General features: G+C 35.2%; 1 protein-coding gene across 4 annotated transcripts in view; it reads left to right on the plus strand.

Annotated features, from left to right (window-relative positions):
* DPP10 (dipeptidyl peptidase like 10) overlaps nucleotides 1–17,551 on the plus strand; it is a 1,292,066-nt gene that overhangs the window by 1,147,814 nt on the left and 126,701 nt on the right. For all 4 annotated transcript variants that reach the window (XM_030843834.2, XM_060302530.1, XM_030843833.2 and 1 more), the window contains one exon: nucleotides 13,868–13,988. In XM_030843834.2, the coding sequence (XP_030699694.2) occupies nucleotides 13,868–13,988 (121 nt within the window). The remainder of the gene's footprint in view (nucleotides 1–13,867; nucleotides 13,989–17,551) is intronic.

Below are 17,551 nucleotides of genomic sequence, written 5' to 3' on the forward strand. Positions count from 1 at the left end.
TATCTAGCAATTCTAAATATAGAATTTATCCTGTGGATATATTGCACATAGATCCAAACACATAAAAAGAAAATTCACTTGAATGTTATTTACAATTTAAATAGCAGAATAAAAGAATAGAAACAACTTAAGTCATCATTATGAGACTAATAAAATATATTAGGGTGCATAAAATAATAAAATATTAAAAAGCCATTAAAATTAGTATGATTCTTCTACATGTGCAGATATGCAATGCCATCCACTAATAAACGTGAATATAATTAATCAGTATGCTTTCTTTTTAAGTCATTGTAAATTTTTGAGACTTTGTTTCCTTTGGGTCTTATTTCTAAAACCAAAGTGTATTATCTTGGCAGCTCATCCAGTTTTAATCATATGGTTAATAAAACATGTATTAAACAATTCAGTTAGCATGAATTCAGTTCTGGTAGCATTTATTACTCCCAAATGTGATGACCTTCAAGAATTTAGTTAGTAAAATGTAGAAAACATTTTCTATAAAAAAAAAAATAGCCACTTGAGTTTTTAAAGAATAAGAAGTTTGTCCTTAGAATCTGCTATGTTAGTCACTAGAGAATTCTGTTGGAGTGAAATTAAAGAACGGCTGAGACATTTAAAATCTAGAAGCAGAAGATGATAAATCAAGAAATACTTTGGACAAAACTACAATAGTTATAGCACAATAACATGCAGATAAGGCTAGTCGACGGCATACATTTTTTTTTTTTTTTTTAATGAGGGAAATAGTGGGTTTGTTTCTTTGGAATCATGATTTTGGCTCACGGGCCCAGCCACTCCGTGGCATGTGGGATCCTCCCAGACCGAGTCAGGAACCCATGTCCCCTGCATCGGCAGGCGGACTCTCAACCACTGCGCCACCAGGGAAACCCTAAAAATAAAGAGATTTTACAGAAGAAAAAAGTTATTTGAAAAGACTTTGAAGGAAGATCTGATTTATTTGCTCTGGATGTTTGGCTTGTTGTATCAGAGAATCTAAAAGGTGAAGAAAAACAAAATAAGGGATCTGCTGGGACAGAGAAGTGTTGGCTTGGTTGGCCTAGAATGTTATGGTGACTAAATATTTGGTGGATTGTAAACGCTGTTTTTAAGAAAAATATGAAAATTTTGCTCTAAATCAATCAATTAATTCGAGTCAATCCTTGATGTTTAATTTCTCAAGATGAGTTTTATTATTGCTACTGAAGTTTGCTGACAAAAAGTTTACCCATATCTTGGAGAAGTGTTAATGCAATTTGAAAGCTGTGAAAATAATAGATCTTTAAGGATACAAATAATGATACAGTTACCAGTTAATTTTTATTTAAGGTAATAAGACTTATTTTAAATTGCATTTTTAAAAGTTTTAGAATATTTGGCCTGTAAGATGTTCTGATTTTTTTTTTAAATTGTGGTCAACTGTATTTAGGAAACGTTATATAATATCGTGGATTTCAGTGTTTCAAAATGAAATTAGCAAACTTTGAAGGATCCTGAATTGAAAGAAAGAGAGGGAGGGAGGGAGGGAGAAAGGAAGGAAAAGAGAGAGAAAGAGGAAGGAGGAAGGAAGGGAAGGGAAGGAAGGAAGGAGGGAAGGGAGGAAGGAAGAAACTAATACTGTTTAATTCAATATTTCTTAGTTGTTTACCCCAAATCAAGGGTCAGCAAACTTTCTGTAAAGGGCCAGATAGTAAATATTTTTGGTTTTGCAGGACAAGAGGCAAAATCAAGAGTATTATGTAAGTTTTAATGTAACAAGGCAGAAAAACATGTTGCCAGAAAATTCTATTGAGGTAATTCAAAGTAAAATAACAATTAAGTGTAATGTTTTATAATACATATTTACCAATAAGAAGAATGGGATTCTTTTTTGTGGGATAACTTTTCACCTAATTAGGATTCCATGTAAGTGTTCCCTCTCATCAAATTAATTACACATGTTGGTCTGCAAAAACCATTCTTAGTTCATGGGCCAGGCTAGATTTTGCTCATGCACCATAATTTACTGAACCCTTCCATAGACCATGAAACTTTTTTTTTCATATAATGCCTATCAGAACTAGTATTTTTATAACTAGTGTTTTAGAATATTACTTTTCTGCATTGAGAGCCAGAGAATGGTAAAGCTGATTGGCATGAGCCTCATATGAAAAGGATTTTTTATAATGAGGTGGAAGAATTATGTTCTAAAGGAACAAAAGGGAGCAATGAGCATCTTGAGGTATGAGATAATAAGCAGGGGTCACTAGAGAGGGTGCCTGGGTAATGATGTCCTCAAGGGAGACCAGGGTTCAGATATGGCAAAGAGGGAGAAGGAACCCTTAGAGAAGTAACAAAGTAGAGGGAAATAAGTTAGTTTTGGAGTGCCAGTTTTCAAATATAGAGTAAAAGGGCATGGAAGGTTGAGTGGGTAAAGGGCCAGGGAGTATTGAGTGTTATTATAGGGATGATGACATAGTGGAAGATAAGTTGTTAGTGACAGTAGTTAAAATCTGGAGATTTCTGATACAAACAGGAATAAATGACATGAGAGATTTCACTGATAAAGTCTGTGTGAGGAAAGTGATCACTAAGCCTGGGGCAAGGAGACTTAATTGCTGCAATGATGGGATCCATGCAAAGCTTGATGGTCTTCTTTGCTTGAACCCTGTGATGAAGGATTCTGGACAGCAGACTTACAGCCTATGCAGCCTAAATGATTTTGAGGAAGTAAATTCTGGGTGTATTTCCTCAATTCTCATTCTCCTCCTCCTCTTTTTCATCTTCCTTCTCCTTCTTACTACTTTTAAATTCCCAGAAAAGTCTTTTATTCAGGGACATTGTTTTGAAAGTTTGTCAAGCTGTCATTTTTTTCACCTTGTCTTATTCCATCCTCCATTTATAAACCCAAGAATGTATATGCACTGGTGATATTCCCCCTCCCCCTGCCCAGAATCATACTGTTCATTTGCTTCTCAGTCATATTATATCTCTTCAAGAGTTATGATACCAAGTTATCAGTGGAGGATGAATTTGGACTTTCCTATTAAAACATCTTGCTATCTGTCTAAACATTGATTTTCTATCTCTATTAGTCTTGGTTTTGTCTATTCTAACATTAAAGTATTATATGCATCGAACTTGGAAATACACCCACCTCCCACCAAAGGCTAATGTGAAAGAAGTCCATTTTAAGAGAGGGCATATTATTTGTCTACTGTATTAATGCCTGTAGAATCAGGAGACCCATATAGGAAAGGTGTTTGGAGGTTCAGTTTGAGATATCCTATACCTTAGTTGTTAATAATACAATATCATTGAGATAATTGAGATTTCATTTCACTTCCTGCTTCTCCAAGAATAGAGAGTAATTATTTAAATTTACTCAAAATGAAATGAAAGATTCTATGATCATGATTAAAAATTTTTCAAGACACTTTATCCACCTTTGTACCTCCACAAATGGACCAATATTATTCTAGTCAGTTTTTAAATAGAACTGCTTTTCAGAATGACTAGTAAATGGATAATTGTTAAGAAAGATCTCATTCTTATCTCCTTATGTTTCCCTCTCTTCTCTCCAGGTCTCCAACAAATCTTTCATATCTATAGTCTGGCTTCATTCACCCGCTAACACACATCTCTTTGCCTTGTCATTTCTCCCCCTATTCCTTCTTCTTTTTGCTATATAGTGTGTTTTCAACATATGATCATTTAAACCCACCTTTTCTCATGCCATTTCCTCTACTTGAATTTTGTTTTACCTTTCTCTGTCTAGGAAAATCCACCTGAACTTGTAAGTTCAGCCAAAATGTCTTGCCTCATCTGAAACCTTTTCTGACCCTCCTATTCCTCAATCAGATTCAAGCTGTCTTGTGTCTTTATTCACATTCTAATAATGCTTTGTGCATCAATATGTCATACAAATACCATGTAGTTTGTTAATTACTTCTTGTTTTTCTTATCTTTCTTATTTTAAACTGTGAATTCATCAAGTACAGGGACTAAGACTCAGTCAACATTGTCTCATAGACATGGTGCATAGTAGGAGTACAGTGAAATTGCAAACGAATAAGTGACCTGAATAACCATCGTTCCTCCATGTGTGCCCCCATACATGTGGCTTGCCATCTTCTTTCATCTTTAAACTTTCTTCATTAAGAAACAAAAATATTTCAAGTAGTAAATATATATAATTATATGTGTCTTTAAATAATATGAAATGTCTGACATTAGCATTTTTAAAAAGTCGTATCTCACAAGGAAGTCTATTTTCTGTTCAAGGTAGACTTTTTCTGTTTTGTGTGTCAGTGTCTCCCCAAGAAAGAAGAAAATAAAACAAACACAGACAAAAACTGTACTGTGTGATGGCAAGTGGATGAGATTTACTAGGGCAGAGATTGCCTTGTAGATGGATTAGTACATAAATCCTAACCAGTGCAATTTGCTTAGAATTTTAGTGTAAAGAATTTAGCCTTTACTCTTTATGGAATGCTGAAAGTTTAATTGGACAATGTCGCAGTCAAAGCACTGACAGAAAGGGTCTGTTTTGTCATTTTATTGTATGGATGCAAATGAGGAGAACTGAAGAGAGGGAAGCAGTGAATAAACTATTGCAAACACCAAACATGAATTAGTAAAAATCAAAAATGACTCTTTCAAACATCCTCTTACATTCTTTCATCAACAAAATAAAAAGTTATTAGGGTATATTGTGTTACAGTTACACATACATCAGAGATAGGGTTTAATTATACCCCATTGTAGCAGACAGATAACGAAGCACAAGGAATAATCATTTCTGTAGACTCTCACATGGGGAAAAAGAAGAAGGAGACAACAAGGAAGTATTTCAAGTGCTTTTTGTCCTGCATTTCAAGTTATGCTTGAATTTAAATGACTCTCATCCTCAGTTGATCATTAGCTCAATTAAATTTAACTTTATAAGAACATTAACTAGAATAAACAAATTAATTATGGACATAAGACATTTCATTACTAAGTTGAATTTTTATGATTATTTTACTCATATCCAGTATTTGGGGAGGATACAGTAAAAAATGTTTGGATATTCTTGTATTGAAAAAAACGGCCTGTATTTTTCATTTGTGCCCAGGGACGCCTTGAAATTGCCTGAAGTGGAATAAAGAGTCCAGAGCTGTGGGTAAAATGTGCATGGGAGATAGCCAAGGCTGGTTCCACCTACTGCATTTTTCAATTTGTTTTCTTATCAACATGCCCATAAACTGGAAAGCATTAGGCACAGACACATTGATAAGCATATGAGAATTATGCTTCCAATCTCCCTCAATCCTCAGAATCTCTTTTTTAAATTTTGGAGTCTCCATTTGAAATACAAGGAGTTACAATACAAATGTAAAATCAAATTGTTTCAGCATCAGAGAATAAAGTGTATATGCACCATGCTTTTTGCTAATCCTGGGATGGATGAAAGCTGGAAAGAAACAGGGGTTAATGTAGCTTGCTCCCAACATAAGTGACAGTGAAGGGCTTTCTTACCCATGAGGCTTTGAAGGTTAAGCTGCCGCATGTCACCTGGTAATTAGGATTCCTGGAAGTAAGTGAGAGACATGGATTCACGTTCATTTCAACCGAAAATGAATTCATTAAATAGATTTCTGAAAGCTCTCAGAACCAATGAGAAAGTTGGAATTCCAGGACTGGAAAATGAACAGGAGCCAGGAGGGCTCAGGCATTGTTGAACATAGGATTTGTTCAGGAAAATTTGATTACAATGCCACAGGAATCTGTGATTAGGATACTGCAACTGGCAGCTACATCAGTCTCACAAAGAGCACTGCCAGGATTAGATCCCATGTCTCTTTGATAGAAATCCCATTTTCTACACTTTTGCTTTTATTCTTGTTTCCCATTTCAAGTTCTACTGCTATGACACATATTGGGCAGTAATATGTCCCGCTAAATTAATGTCATCATACATTGGTTTTGTTTTTCTTTACTGGCCATATCTACATTAATTTGTGTGTGCTTGTATTGGAATGCAACATTAGATTGTAAGATCTCGTCCTTATATCCCCAAAACTTAGCACAGCATCTAGCATGTAAACAATCCAGATACCTATTTGGTAAATGATAAAGGACTAGAAAAAAGGGTAATAAGACAAGAGATGGAGTGGTGAAGGAACAATGAGAAAGAAGAAAATGGAGTAGAGGAAGAAATGGGTACACAATGACTAGACAATACCATCCTCTAGCATTCTGACACATATAAATCATCACATTAAAGTTTTTTTTAAATAATATAATAATGTTGATTGTCTTCAGTGTGTTGCAGTTTATTTCTTGGGGCGCGTAAGAATTTTAAATTAATTTTTCAATTATCAAAATGATCAATTTATCATACAGTCTTATCTTACCCTAAATGAGGTTTAGGGAATGACACTGCCAAGAGATAGTCTGTTGTTACATTTCATTGATTGGAGTTGGTTTTCAATTATCTGTTTGCTTGTTTTTATCTGGTATCCATTTTTCTCCTAAAAAAAAAATGGATAAAAGGGCTTTGGAATTGGGGAGTGACTTACATAATTATGAATTTAAGGCAGAAGGATATATTTCACTTCTTTGAGAATGCATAATGTTCTATAAAGGTTTTACGAAATAAGAACTCTTTGAAAGGGTTTCCTGATATGAATAATTGCAAATGTCAAGGGATGAGAGTTCTCTGATAGTGATTCTATCTCTAGAATGTCAGGTACTAGTGCAAAGGTGACATGAATGATTTGAGTGAGTTATTCTATCCCAGAGATGGTTCTGCAGAGAAATGAAAGCAGTACTCTATAACCCACAGACAGATTTATTCAAAGCTAAAATGTCAGAGGTAATCAAACTATTTAACTTGTGCTCATAGCTTTACTTTGCATTACATAAATGGGCTCTCAGAATTTATTACACACTGACAAAGAAACAAAATTTTTATAAAGTTGAATGATATACTGTGGCTTTTAGTAAAATATTGATCATCTTTAAGGTAGCATTTTCAATGAATTATGATTACTGATAAAATTCTGCATAATTTTTTCCTTTTTCTTTAAGTTAACAGAATGCAGCAAATAAGCAGAGCTGATTCTTGTGAACAATCCCATTTTCACAGTGCCCAGAGTAGAAACAGAGCATCATTCATATACCAGAAGACCCCTGATTTGCTCTTTACTAGTGCTACCAAACCAAACTTGGGTCTGCTCACCCACCACACAGCAAAGCTAATCTACTGACACTGGGTTGTGGTGAAGGCAAGTACAGCATTTATTTGCAGGGTGCCAAGCAAGGAGAATGGGTAGTTCATGCTCAAAAGACTCAAACTCCCTGATGGCTTTCAGGGAAGTGCTTTTAAAGACAACATTTGGAGTGAGGGTTGCAGCTTGTGGACTTTCTTCTGATTGGTTGGTGGTGAGGTAACAGGGTGATCTTTCAGGGACCTTAATCATCAACCTTCTGGTTCCAACCAGTCTTGGTTCTATGTGCTTGTGGTCAGCATACAGTTACCATCTTCCACCTGGGTGGGGATCTTAGTTTTTGCATAACAACTCAAAGATATGTGTCAGATTGTTATGTGTATTCCTTGAGAAGGAACTAGGACTCTGTTTTATCCCTAAACTATTGTTTCTTGACTGCTTTTCCTTTGTTTCTTCATTCCCTCACTTCCCTAATTATTAACTGCTTGAGTCTGTTCTTTGTAACTCAGGGAAGTCCTAGGAGACTAAAGCCCTTTTTCTACAAACAAGAAACTGGGGACACAGAAGGGCTTTTATACCCAGGAAGATCCCACAGTGTCCTGCTCAGTTTCACTAGCACTATTCCCCGCCAAGGGTAATTATTATCATAATTTGCAACACAGTTGTTGACTATTACAAATAGCACTGCTATGAGCATTCTCATATATGTTCCTTGATATATTGGGTTCCCATATATGTCCATATATTGGATGTATATCCATATACATTTTTGTTATGGATATATATCCATATACATTTCCTTGGATGGAGTTGCTGAGTTTTACAGTTATGCACATATTCTGTTTTGGTAAAAACTGTTACATATATTTACAAAGTGATTGTACCAATTCACTCGCCCACCAGAAGAGATGAAAGTTCCAGTTGCTTTACATCCTTGGCAACATTATTATTGGCTCTCATTTTCACTTTAGCCATTCTAATTGTAAAGTCAAAATACTCTGATTTTTTTTGTCTGCTTATATTCTTTTGTGTTACCAAAAGAATCTGTTATATAAATCAAAATAAGGACCTTTTATTTATAAGTTTACACTTAAGAGTCTTTAAAGAATAATTCCTCTAAGTGTTTCCTAGACTGAAATGTAGCATATTGCTTAAAAGGGAAAATTTTACTTCAAATCCAATGGAATCATACCCATTAATGGAATATGGCTTAAATATTTCAAACATTTTTATTTATTTAAAAAATACTTAAATGTCTTATGTATGTGATGGAGTTCAAGGTGGCTTATTGATAAAAAAGTATTATGTACATAATTATGTGCTTTAATACTGTCCATATGATAAAATTTTCTTATTTATTGAAAAATGATAACATCTGAAACTAATAATGATGCTAAATCACTGCAAAATCTTTTGTGTGTGATTTATTTCCAAAGTAATATTACATGAAATTCACTTTATTAACATATATTTAGTTTAATATAAATTATTTAAGAAATTGATAAGTTGGAATAATTAAAAATTAAAATCTGTTCCTGGTAAAGCAAAAGGCAAAGATTCCACACAAATTTTGGAGCCACTATTGGATCAGGAAGTATGACCAAGTTGGAGTATGGTTAGTGGTCCAGGAGCCAAAAGAAGCAAGGATATGGTTATCTGGATGTTCACATCTATTAGGGCAGGTTGAAAGATGAGAACTGCATAGATTTGAAGGGTATAAAAAAAATATATATATATATATACTGCTACTTAGTCACTATTGTTGAAGCTGGCATGCAAAAGCCACTACCAAAGGTTAAATGTCTTCCAGTTCCTAACTAGCAGCTTTCTCATATTTGCAGCAAGTAACTAGAACCCATCAAGCAAAGAAGCTGAGAAGACTAGTTTGCAAGGGAATTTTAGAATTGTAGATTTCAGGTTTCTGATGACACAGTAATAGAAGACTATGGCGGGTGGGGGGCAGGTGTGGGGCTGAGTACCAAAAGACAACATTCAGGGCTTCCCTGGTGGCGCAGTGGTTGAGAGTCCGCCTGCCGATGCTGGGGACACGGGTTTGTGCTCCAGTCCGGGAAGATCCCACATGCCGTGGAGCGGCTGGGTCCGCGAGCCATGGCCACTGAGCCTACGCGTCCGGAGCCTGTGCTCCGCAACGGAAGAGGCCACAACAGTGAGAATCCTGTGTACCGCAAAAAAACACACAAAAAAGACAACATTCAATGTATATCTGTTGGTGAGATCCCTGCTAGTGTAAGTTTGTATTAGTATTGCCATTGTCTGGTGCACAAAAATGGATTCATGTTGAAATAATTTTCTTGTTTTGTGCCTTTTGTCACTTGACAGTATCTCAGTGAAACACCTCCAGGTCAACTCATGTAACTAATTTATTCTCAAAGCCCGAGTGTTACTACCTGATGTGGATGAATCATAATCCATCCAGGCAAGCACTTTGATAGGTTTTCACTTTGACTCTTCATTTTGGCCATCATAAACACTGCAGAAATAAATATCACTCTTCATCATTCTGTACATATTGGTGGTTTTCTGTTTTTGTTTTTCTTACAAGACAAGGTCCCAGATTTCGGATTGCTGATGAGATGGAATATGTTTTGTTTTCATTTGCCATGTTGCTTTTCAATATGCTTATCACATTTTATATTTTCACAATCAACATAGGAAAGGTCCCCTTTCACCACATCCCTGCCAGTAATATATGTTATCTGGGATAGTTTCTTAATTACAACTTTTTCCCAGAAAGCAAGCCACAGTAGAAGGCAACCCAAATACTATCCCAACTTGGCTGTGACTTTGTAGATTCTCTTACACCATTACAACATATGGGGATTTTTGAATGATTTGTAGTTTTCTAATTTAAAATTATCATAAAAATCACTCAAATCAGTGAAGGTGGAATAGCTTTTCAGTAATATTTCAGCTAAAATAGATCTAACATTCAATTATATTTCTGTTCTATTCTGATGTTCTTTTTCAATTAAACTGGCTGAAAGTTCATAAGAGTCTGCTCTTATAAGTTTGTATTAGGCATTGTCTCTGGTTAAATCAGTCACAGTAGGGTAATTTACATTGTAATTGCTCTCAAACCTATAATCCTAATGACTTTTAACCTCAAATGTTCATTCATTGCCATATGTCCATCACAAGTTGGCTGGGGCTGGGGAAGGAGTTTGTACCATACCTCTTCACCCAGCAATCCTGGCTGCTGGGGCATCCATCATCTTAAGCATTACTGGAGTAGCAGCAGGGGAAGAGAAGGCAGAAAGTTGAAAATTGGCTCTTACAGCCTCCTGCACAGCAATGACACATGTTGTGTTTAATCATTGGTAATGAGTAATATCAGTTAACACATTGATAGAATAATTTCCTGGGTCATTTACTACATATTTCTCAGTTTGTCACAGCATATAGTATTTCAGCTGTCTTCCTGTTGCCTTTCTTGTGACTTTACCAATTTTGAATTATTTTGTAAGTGTACTAAGACCATGGATTTTGAAAAACTGCTTAGTCAGCTTGCTCTATTAGCTGAAAAATTAAGTGGTCAAATAGCTATCCATTTCTATTTGTTATACTGTGTAGGTGGCTCATTGAAGGAATTGATTGATGGCGTCAAAAATATTATGACAGTTTAATCAGTAACATTAGGATAAATGGCATTAGTGTTTGTCATATTTTCAATGTGATTTAAATCTAGTCGTAGCCCTTGATCATTGCCCTTTGGATCCAGCTTAATTTCATCAATGTGCCAAGATAGTACCTGGGAATATTTGCAGCTCCTATATTGCTAAAGTAGTGGTGAGAGTTTGTGACTATTACTTGAAGCTAATATAATTCAAGGAAAAACTTTGGTAATTTAAAAGGGTTTAAAAGACTATAAATGTATATTTTCATAAAGGCAGCCACTAATTTTTTGTCCACAGAAAAAAGATCTTGTGGATATCCCCTGATATTACAGATTTCAGCAAATGGCATTAAAATTCTGATTCCATATTGCTTGTTCTTTTACATTGAAACAGATGTCAGTTTCATGTGGAGTTTGAACATCATCCAATCTGTTCTTCAAATACAAATGTAATTACTGGTCAATGGTTTTGGTATCCAAAACCATTTATACATCTGCTGAAATCGTGGAGGTTTTATTAATTGTTTTGACTTAGAGTTTGTTCCCTTCAAAAAGCTGAGGATTTGGAACAATATTACATTGGGTTAAGTAACCCTTTTTAGTGTTTTTTAAATATTTATTATTTATTTATTTTTGGCTGTGTTGGGTCTTCGTTGCGGCATGGGGAATCTTCACTGAGGCACGCGGGATCTTTCGTTGGGCTTCTCTCTAGTTGTGGTGTGCGGTTTTCTCTTCTCTAGTCGTGGCGTGCAGGCTCCAGGGTGGGTGGGCTCTGTAGTTGCAGCACGCAGTCTCTCTAGTTGAGGCATTCAAGCTCAGTAGTTGTGGTGCGTGGGCTTAGTTGCTCTGTGGGATGTGGGATCTTAATTCCCTGACCAGGGATCGAACCACTGGACCATCAGGGAAGTCTCAAGTCACCCTTACTTTTGATAATAGTCCCATGTGCTTATGTAGCATGAGTGTGGATGATCTGAATTTCTATTTACTTACAAGTCCTAGTAGAAGGTTATGGTACAAAAAGAGGATTCCCTCCAAGTAAAGCCGATTTTGTGTGCCTATTTCATATACTGTTTGTGAAAGGCAAAAGGAGGTAGTATACAAAACACATAAAGTTTAAGCCTTAACTGGCTACCATAAAGCTAATATTATTTCTCAGTTATGAGGGGTTGTGAAAGTCATAAAAAAAAACCACTTCCATCCAGTTTTAAGATACCTGGGATATAGTTCTCAAACTTTTGCCTAAGTGGGACCTGCATACTTTCAATAATAAGTTTATTTCCTATATTGTTATCACTTGAAAACTTTCTAAATGAAGTGAAAGCAATGAATATCATTTGTTAATACCACCCCCTCTCCTCCTACTAGTACTACCCCTACTGCTATTACTATTCTACTAACTATTCCTAATATATAGTCGTCATAATATAATCAACCCAATAGTCAATAGTTTGGGATAATTTACACCTTGGCTGAAGCTGTAGAGGTTTTGTTTTGAATTAGATTCTGTAGCGCCTGCAAAAAGTGTAAGATTTTTGAACCAGATTATCTTGCGTGAAGTCAGCCCTGCTCCTAGCAATAGCCACATGTGTTACATGTTCTACATTCATCATCTCATTTATTCTTCACATCAGATCTCTAAAGTAGGTGTGAGACATCCACATCTTATAAAAGAGAGGATTGAGATGCAGAAAGGTTAAGCAAATTATCCAAGTTATTTGGATTTTAAATTTAGGCTGCCTGATTATAAACACATGTTTAAACACCTATTATATCTTTTTACTCTCCACCCCCAACAATTCTTATTCTTATTGTCATCCTCACCTGTAATATAAACAACAGGTAGTAGTGGAATGGTTAACTAGATACACTCACTGTTAAGTGCTTGCCAAATCACCAGAATCAAAGTAGAATACCAATCAAATGTTCTGGATGTTAAGATTGCCTTCATCATTGAGCACATCAAGGTTTAAAATCTAGGACCTCATGATTAATCACACAATTATTTCAGAAGTTCTTGTGTTTGCTCTGTCTGCTTTTGTGCAATGATCCTATAGCATGCTGGAACACATGGGCACTAGGCCATCTTTCACCTTCTTAGTAAAATGTCAATCTAAATAGCAATTTGGCTTTCATTGAACAATATTTTACTCCCCGCAACAAGTGGATGAAACATGGCTCTGTGACAGTTATATCACACAGACCAACAGTTTGGAATGTTTGACATTAAAAATATTTTAAAGTGAATTATAAATAATTTTATCCTGAATTATCTCTATTAAAGATAGTTCATTTTTTTGTGGACAGACACTTTAATTTCTACTGCTCTTCCTGTATTGGGACTATTGTTGTTGCTGCTGGTGATGTTGACGTTATTTTGTAAGACTGTAATGTATTCATATTAAAACTCTTTCTTGAATCCTCAAGCACAAGGTTATTATTACTGCTATGCTATTTAGGAAAGAATTACCAGGGAAGACTGAGGCATAGGGAGGTGTGTTCCACTTATCAATCTGAAAGAATTTTGCCAGTGTTTCCTTTCATTAGTGGATCTTTGAGTTGAGCTGGAGAGAATCAGAGACATGCTCTAAAGATTATTTTATTGATCACCAATGCATTTTTTGGTAAAAGACCCCAAATTGAGGTTTTTCGAGTTGTTTGCTGTTACTAAAATGACATCTAGTACAGTTGTCAGTCTCTTAAGCCTGCAGAATATTATCTCAAACCCAAACCAATTTTGTGGTATGAGAAAAAGATTATTAAGTAGTTGAAACATTGTTGTCGAATATATGGATTTAAAAGCTTCAATAGCTAGTACCATGTAATTTCTAAATGATAACTGGATATTATATGATAGAGAAAGAAACAGCCATTAATAATTGAAAGCAATAAAAATATACATTAAATAAAAACAAATTGAAAGCAGGCAAATAATAAAACACTTAGCTCTTCAACTATTATTCTATTATATGAAAGTTTAAAAAAAGGCTTCCTAATATTTTTGGTTTTTTGGTTTGTTTGTTTTACATGTTTCCTGATCCAGATTTATATTTTTGAAAATAATATCTACTATCAACCTGATATAAAGAGTAGTTCATTGCGACTGACATCTTCTGGAAAAGAAGGAATTATTTTTAATGGAATTGCTGACTGGTTGTATGAAGGTGAGTGAATAGATTTAGTTTCAAAAGAATACAAATGATACATTTTTATACAAAATCTATAAGAAAAATCTGTTCAATTATAACAATACTTATAGCACTATTTCTTCCTCTCATTTCCTCTCAAAATTGCCTTCATGCTTTCATATCTTTGCATCTGCTCATGTTTTGACTGGTTATGATTTACGTCTACTTATATAATTCCAAGTTTGAGATATATATATATATATATATATATATATATATATATATCTCTCACATATACACACATACACATTTTGTTCAGGCTAAATAGATCTTAATTTTGGTGATGCTTAACTAATGAAAATGAATAATCACCTTACATCACTCTGGAATTAGATGCTGAATTTTTCTGACTCTGGGAAAGAATAAACAAAATCCTTTACTATTCAAAAAGTGCATGAAAGCCACTTAATTATTAGTCATTTCCATTAAGAACATTCTGCACATTTTAAAAGCCACTGTATAGGGACCAAAATATTCAATAAAACCTACCTAAAAAGTTATTTATAATAACTGTTGAATCAAGTTTTCCTAATAGCTGAGAATATAAGAAGGAATCAGGTGATGAAAACCTCTATCCAATTTTATCATGTACCAATTATCAGCTAGTTATAGGTACAGATTGCCTAGGAAAAACTCAAAGTGTGAGTTTAAAACCTACGTTTCAGACTCTACAACTGATCTTGGCAAAATACATCAAAATTTAAACTAAGTTAGTCTATTAAATTAAAAATTATAAAGCAAGGATCTTCCAGAGAATAAATTTTACTCTTGAGCAGTACTGGCAAATGCAATCTTTCTAGCTCAGAGTTGCTACTTTTAATTATGTAAGAAAGTAAATCATTTAGTTTATTCATTCATTCATTTCATTCATTCATGCTCTCATTTGACAGATATTATTGAAGACCTACTATGTTCCAAGTACTTGTCTAAGTGCTGAGATACATCAGGAAACAAAACAAAGTTCTGCTCTCAGGACTTTACATTAAAAGGAAAATGTTGCTGGGTGGAACTATATTATTAAGGAAGAGATATTGTAGCCCTCAAGATTTACACATATATGTGTACGTGTGTATTTATATCTATAATATATTTTGTGTATAAGCTAGCATCAAATAGTAAAAGCCACAGTTTATTCTGAGGAGTAGGGGAACCTACTGTGGAAATATCAGTGATAATTATACTATGAAATTTTACAAAATGAAATGCACAAACAGATTAGTAGGATTCTTTGGTTGAGAGTGTCAAAAAACTGACTCTGGCTTTCTTATTTCAAATGATGGATTATTAGAGGGGCCTGAGATGCCCCAATGAATTGAAAAAACAGGTGAGGAACAAACTTGAAACCTTGGTAGTTCTGAGAATCTAGGTAGTAAGAATTAACCACCTCTTACCTAGAGGAGCTAGGAAAGACACACCTTTTATCTTCAAAATATTTTTGGTACTGTAGGAGACTCTGAAAGATGAAGAAACCATGCCCATGCAGTGTACTAAGTAATAAATCACAGTAAAACAGGATTCTATGAAAAAACAAAGGAGTCAGACTTAGCCCATTTTAGGGATTTGTAAATATTTTCTTAATGGGGAAACCCTCTGAGCTGAGCCTCAAAGAATGAGAAGTTTAACACAGAAGACGAAACCAGGAAGGAAAAATCCAAGCAGGAGTTAAAAGCTTGAAGAAACATAGAAGGGTTAAATAGCATAGTGTGTGCCCAGGGAACTAAAATCAGCTTGGTATTATTGAGGCATAAAATTTGAGAAAAGGAAGGCAACAAGAACCAAGAGGCAGTAACCCTAAAAATTATCTGGGATTTCAATTATTTTCCACTATTAAATGGAGAAACTAATACAGCTTTTCAGGAAAGGAAGTGTCAAGATTAGATCTTCCACATAAATAGATCATTTTGGCTAGAATGTAAAGCTGGAATTGAATAGTGAAAAGAACCAATGAGCAGCTATAAGGCTTTTTCTATGTTCTATCAAGAGATAATGAGCAAGAGGACTAGGGTTAAAGCAGGAAGAAGGAGGGAAGATTCTAAAATTGATGAGGCAGTAAAATAGGTAGATCTTAGTGTTTAAATGGACGAGATGGATTGAAGAAGTCAAGAATGAATCTTTGGCTTCTGGCTTGGATCACTAGTAAATAGTGGTGGCAGACACAGTGAGTAGACATCAGAAGGAACAGTAGACTCAGGGAGGAGAGGAATAATTTAGTGGGAACATTGGTGCTTCACAGTGTGCTAGTATGCTACATTGGGTGACAAAATGTGATCCTTAACATTCAAGAAATTTTGAGTCAACTAGGGGTAAACCCAATGTAGGATGTACTGACTTGACACTGATCAAGATTTGGGCCTCTGTCCTTTAGGGAAGGCTTCATATAGCTTATGGAATTACATCTTTGAGGAAATTATAAGGAGAGAAATTAAAGACCACTATTTGGGAAATAAGGTTATCTTCTTAATTAGAGAATAAAAACCTGTATATTGGGGCTGAAACTGAACAGTGTGTTGAGGGATAAGCAGGACAAATGAGTAACAAAAACTTTTGTTTTGGGGATGACACTGTAAGTCTGACACTTTCCAAAAAGGGGGAAATGGAAAAATTATGGGTTTTGCCATTCAAATTAAATTCAATCCTTTGGGCTCATATGTTCTAGGTATACTAGGAAATTCCAGATATGCTATGTGAGTTAATTCTTACGATGCTAGTATATCTAATCACTTACTGAAGAAACCATGATTCAGGGAGGATAGGTGACTTGAACATGACCTCAGCGTTCACAAGGGTAGAGCTGACACTTGAATGTGTGTCTTCAAAGTCAGTGCTTCGTCCTGGGCTACTCCACCTGTTACAGTGCAGGGCCTTTCACTCTTCCCTAAGGGATGACATGCATTATGGACCTAAGGTGTTAGATTTCCCTGGTCTCTTTCATCAGCCAGAGACTCTGAACCCTACTGTCCATGGACTTACCTCAATTCTTGCTTCAGTTCCAAGAGAAGGGACCTTACGAAGGGAATAAGTGTTAAGGTTTGGCAGAGGGATTTAGGCAATTCATACATCATTGATTTTCCCTCAGCATTTTGCTTGGCATCCCCAACCTATGGTTCAAAAGTCCCACACGGGCCTTAATCACTTACTATCACTTTGCTTGTCCAATGTGTCAACACCTCCCAGAATCCAGACCTTCTCTTTTCCTTCAGTATACTCATGAAAAGGCAGTACTACCTATTACAAATGCATATGATCTTCAGCAGTATATATGTGATACTCTAGTGTAGAGATTTTCTTTTTATTACTTTGCAGAAATCAATTATAATATGAGTTAGCATGTGTGGGAAACCCAAAAAGGAACATGTAACATTTCCACTTACTTTTTCTAAATGGAAATTTACCTTCTATAATTATCGTAGGAAAAGATTAGAAGAGTCACATAAAAGATAATAAAATGTTTTTATGGCAAATATTAAGTGCGTTAGGGCCAGGCCATTCTGTGAGTGTGCCTATTGCTCCCAACCACAGTCACTAATGTGGAGTCTTTA

This window comes from Globicephala melas, chromosome 7 (assembly GCF_963455315.2).
Source record: "Globicephala melas chromosome 7, mGloMel1.2, whole genome shotgun sequence".
NCBI lineage: Eukaryota > Metazoa > Chordata > Mammalia > Artiodactyla > Delphinidae > Globicephala > Globicephala melas.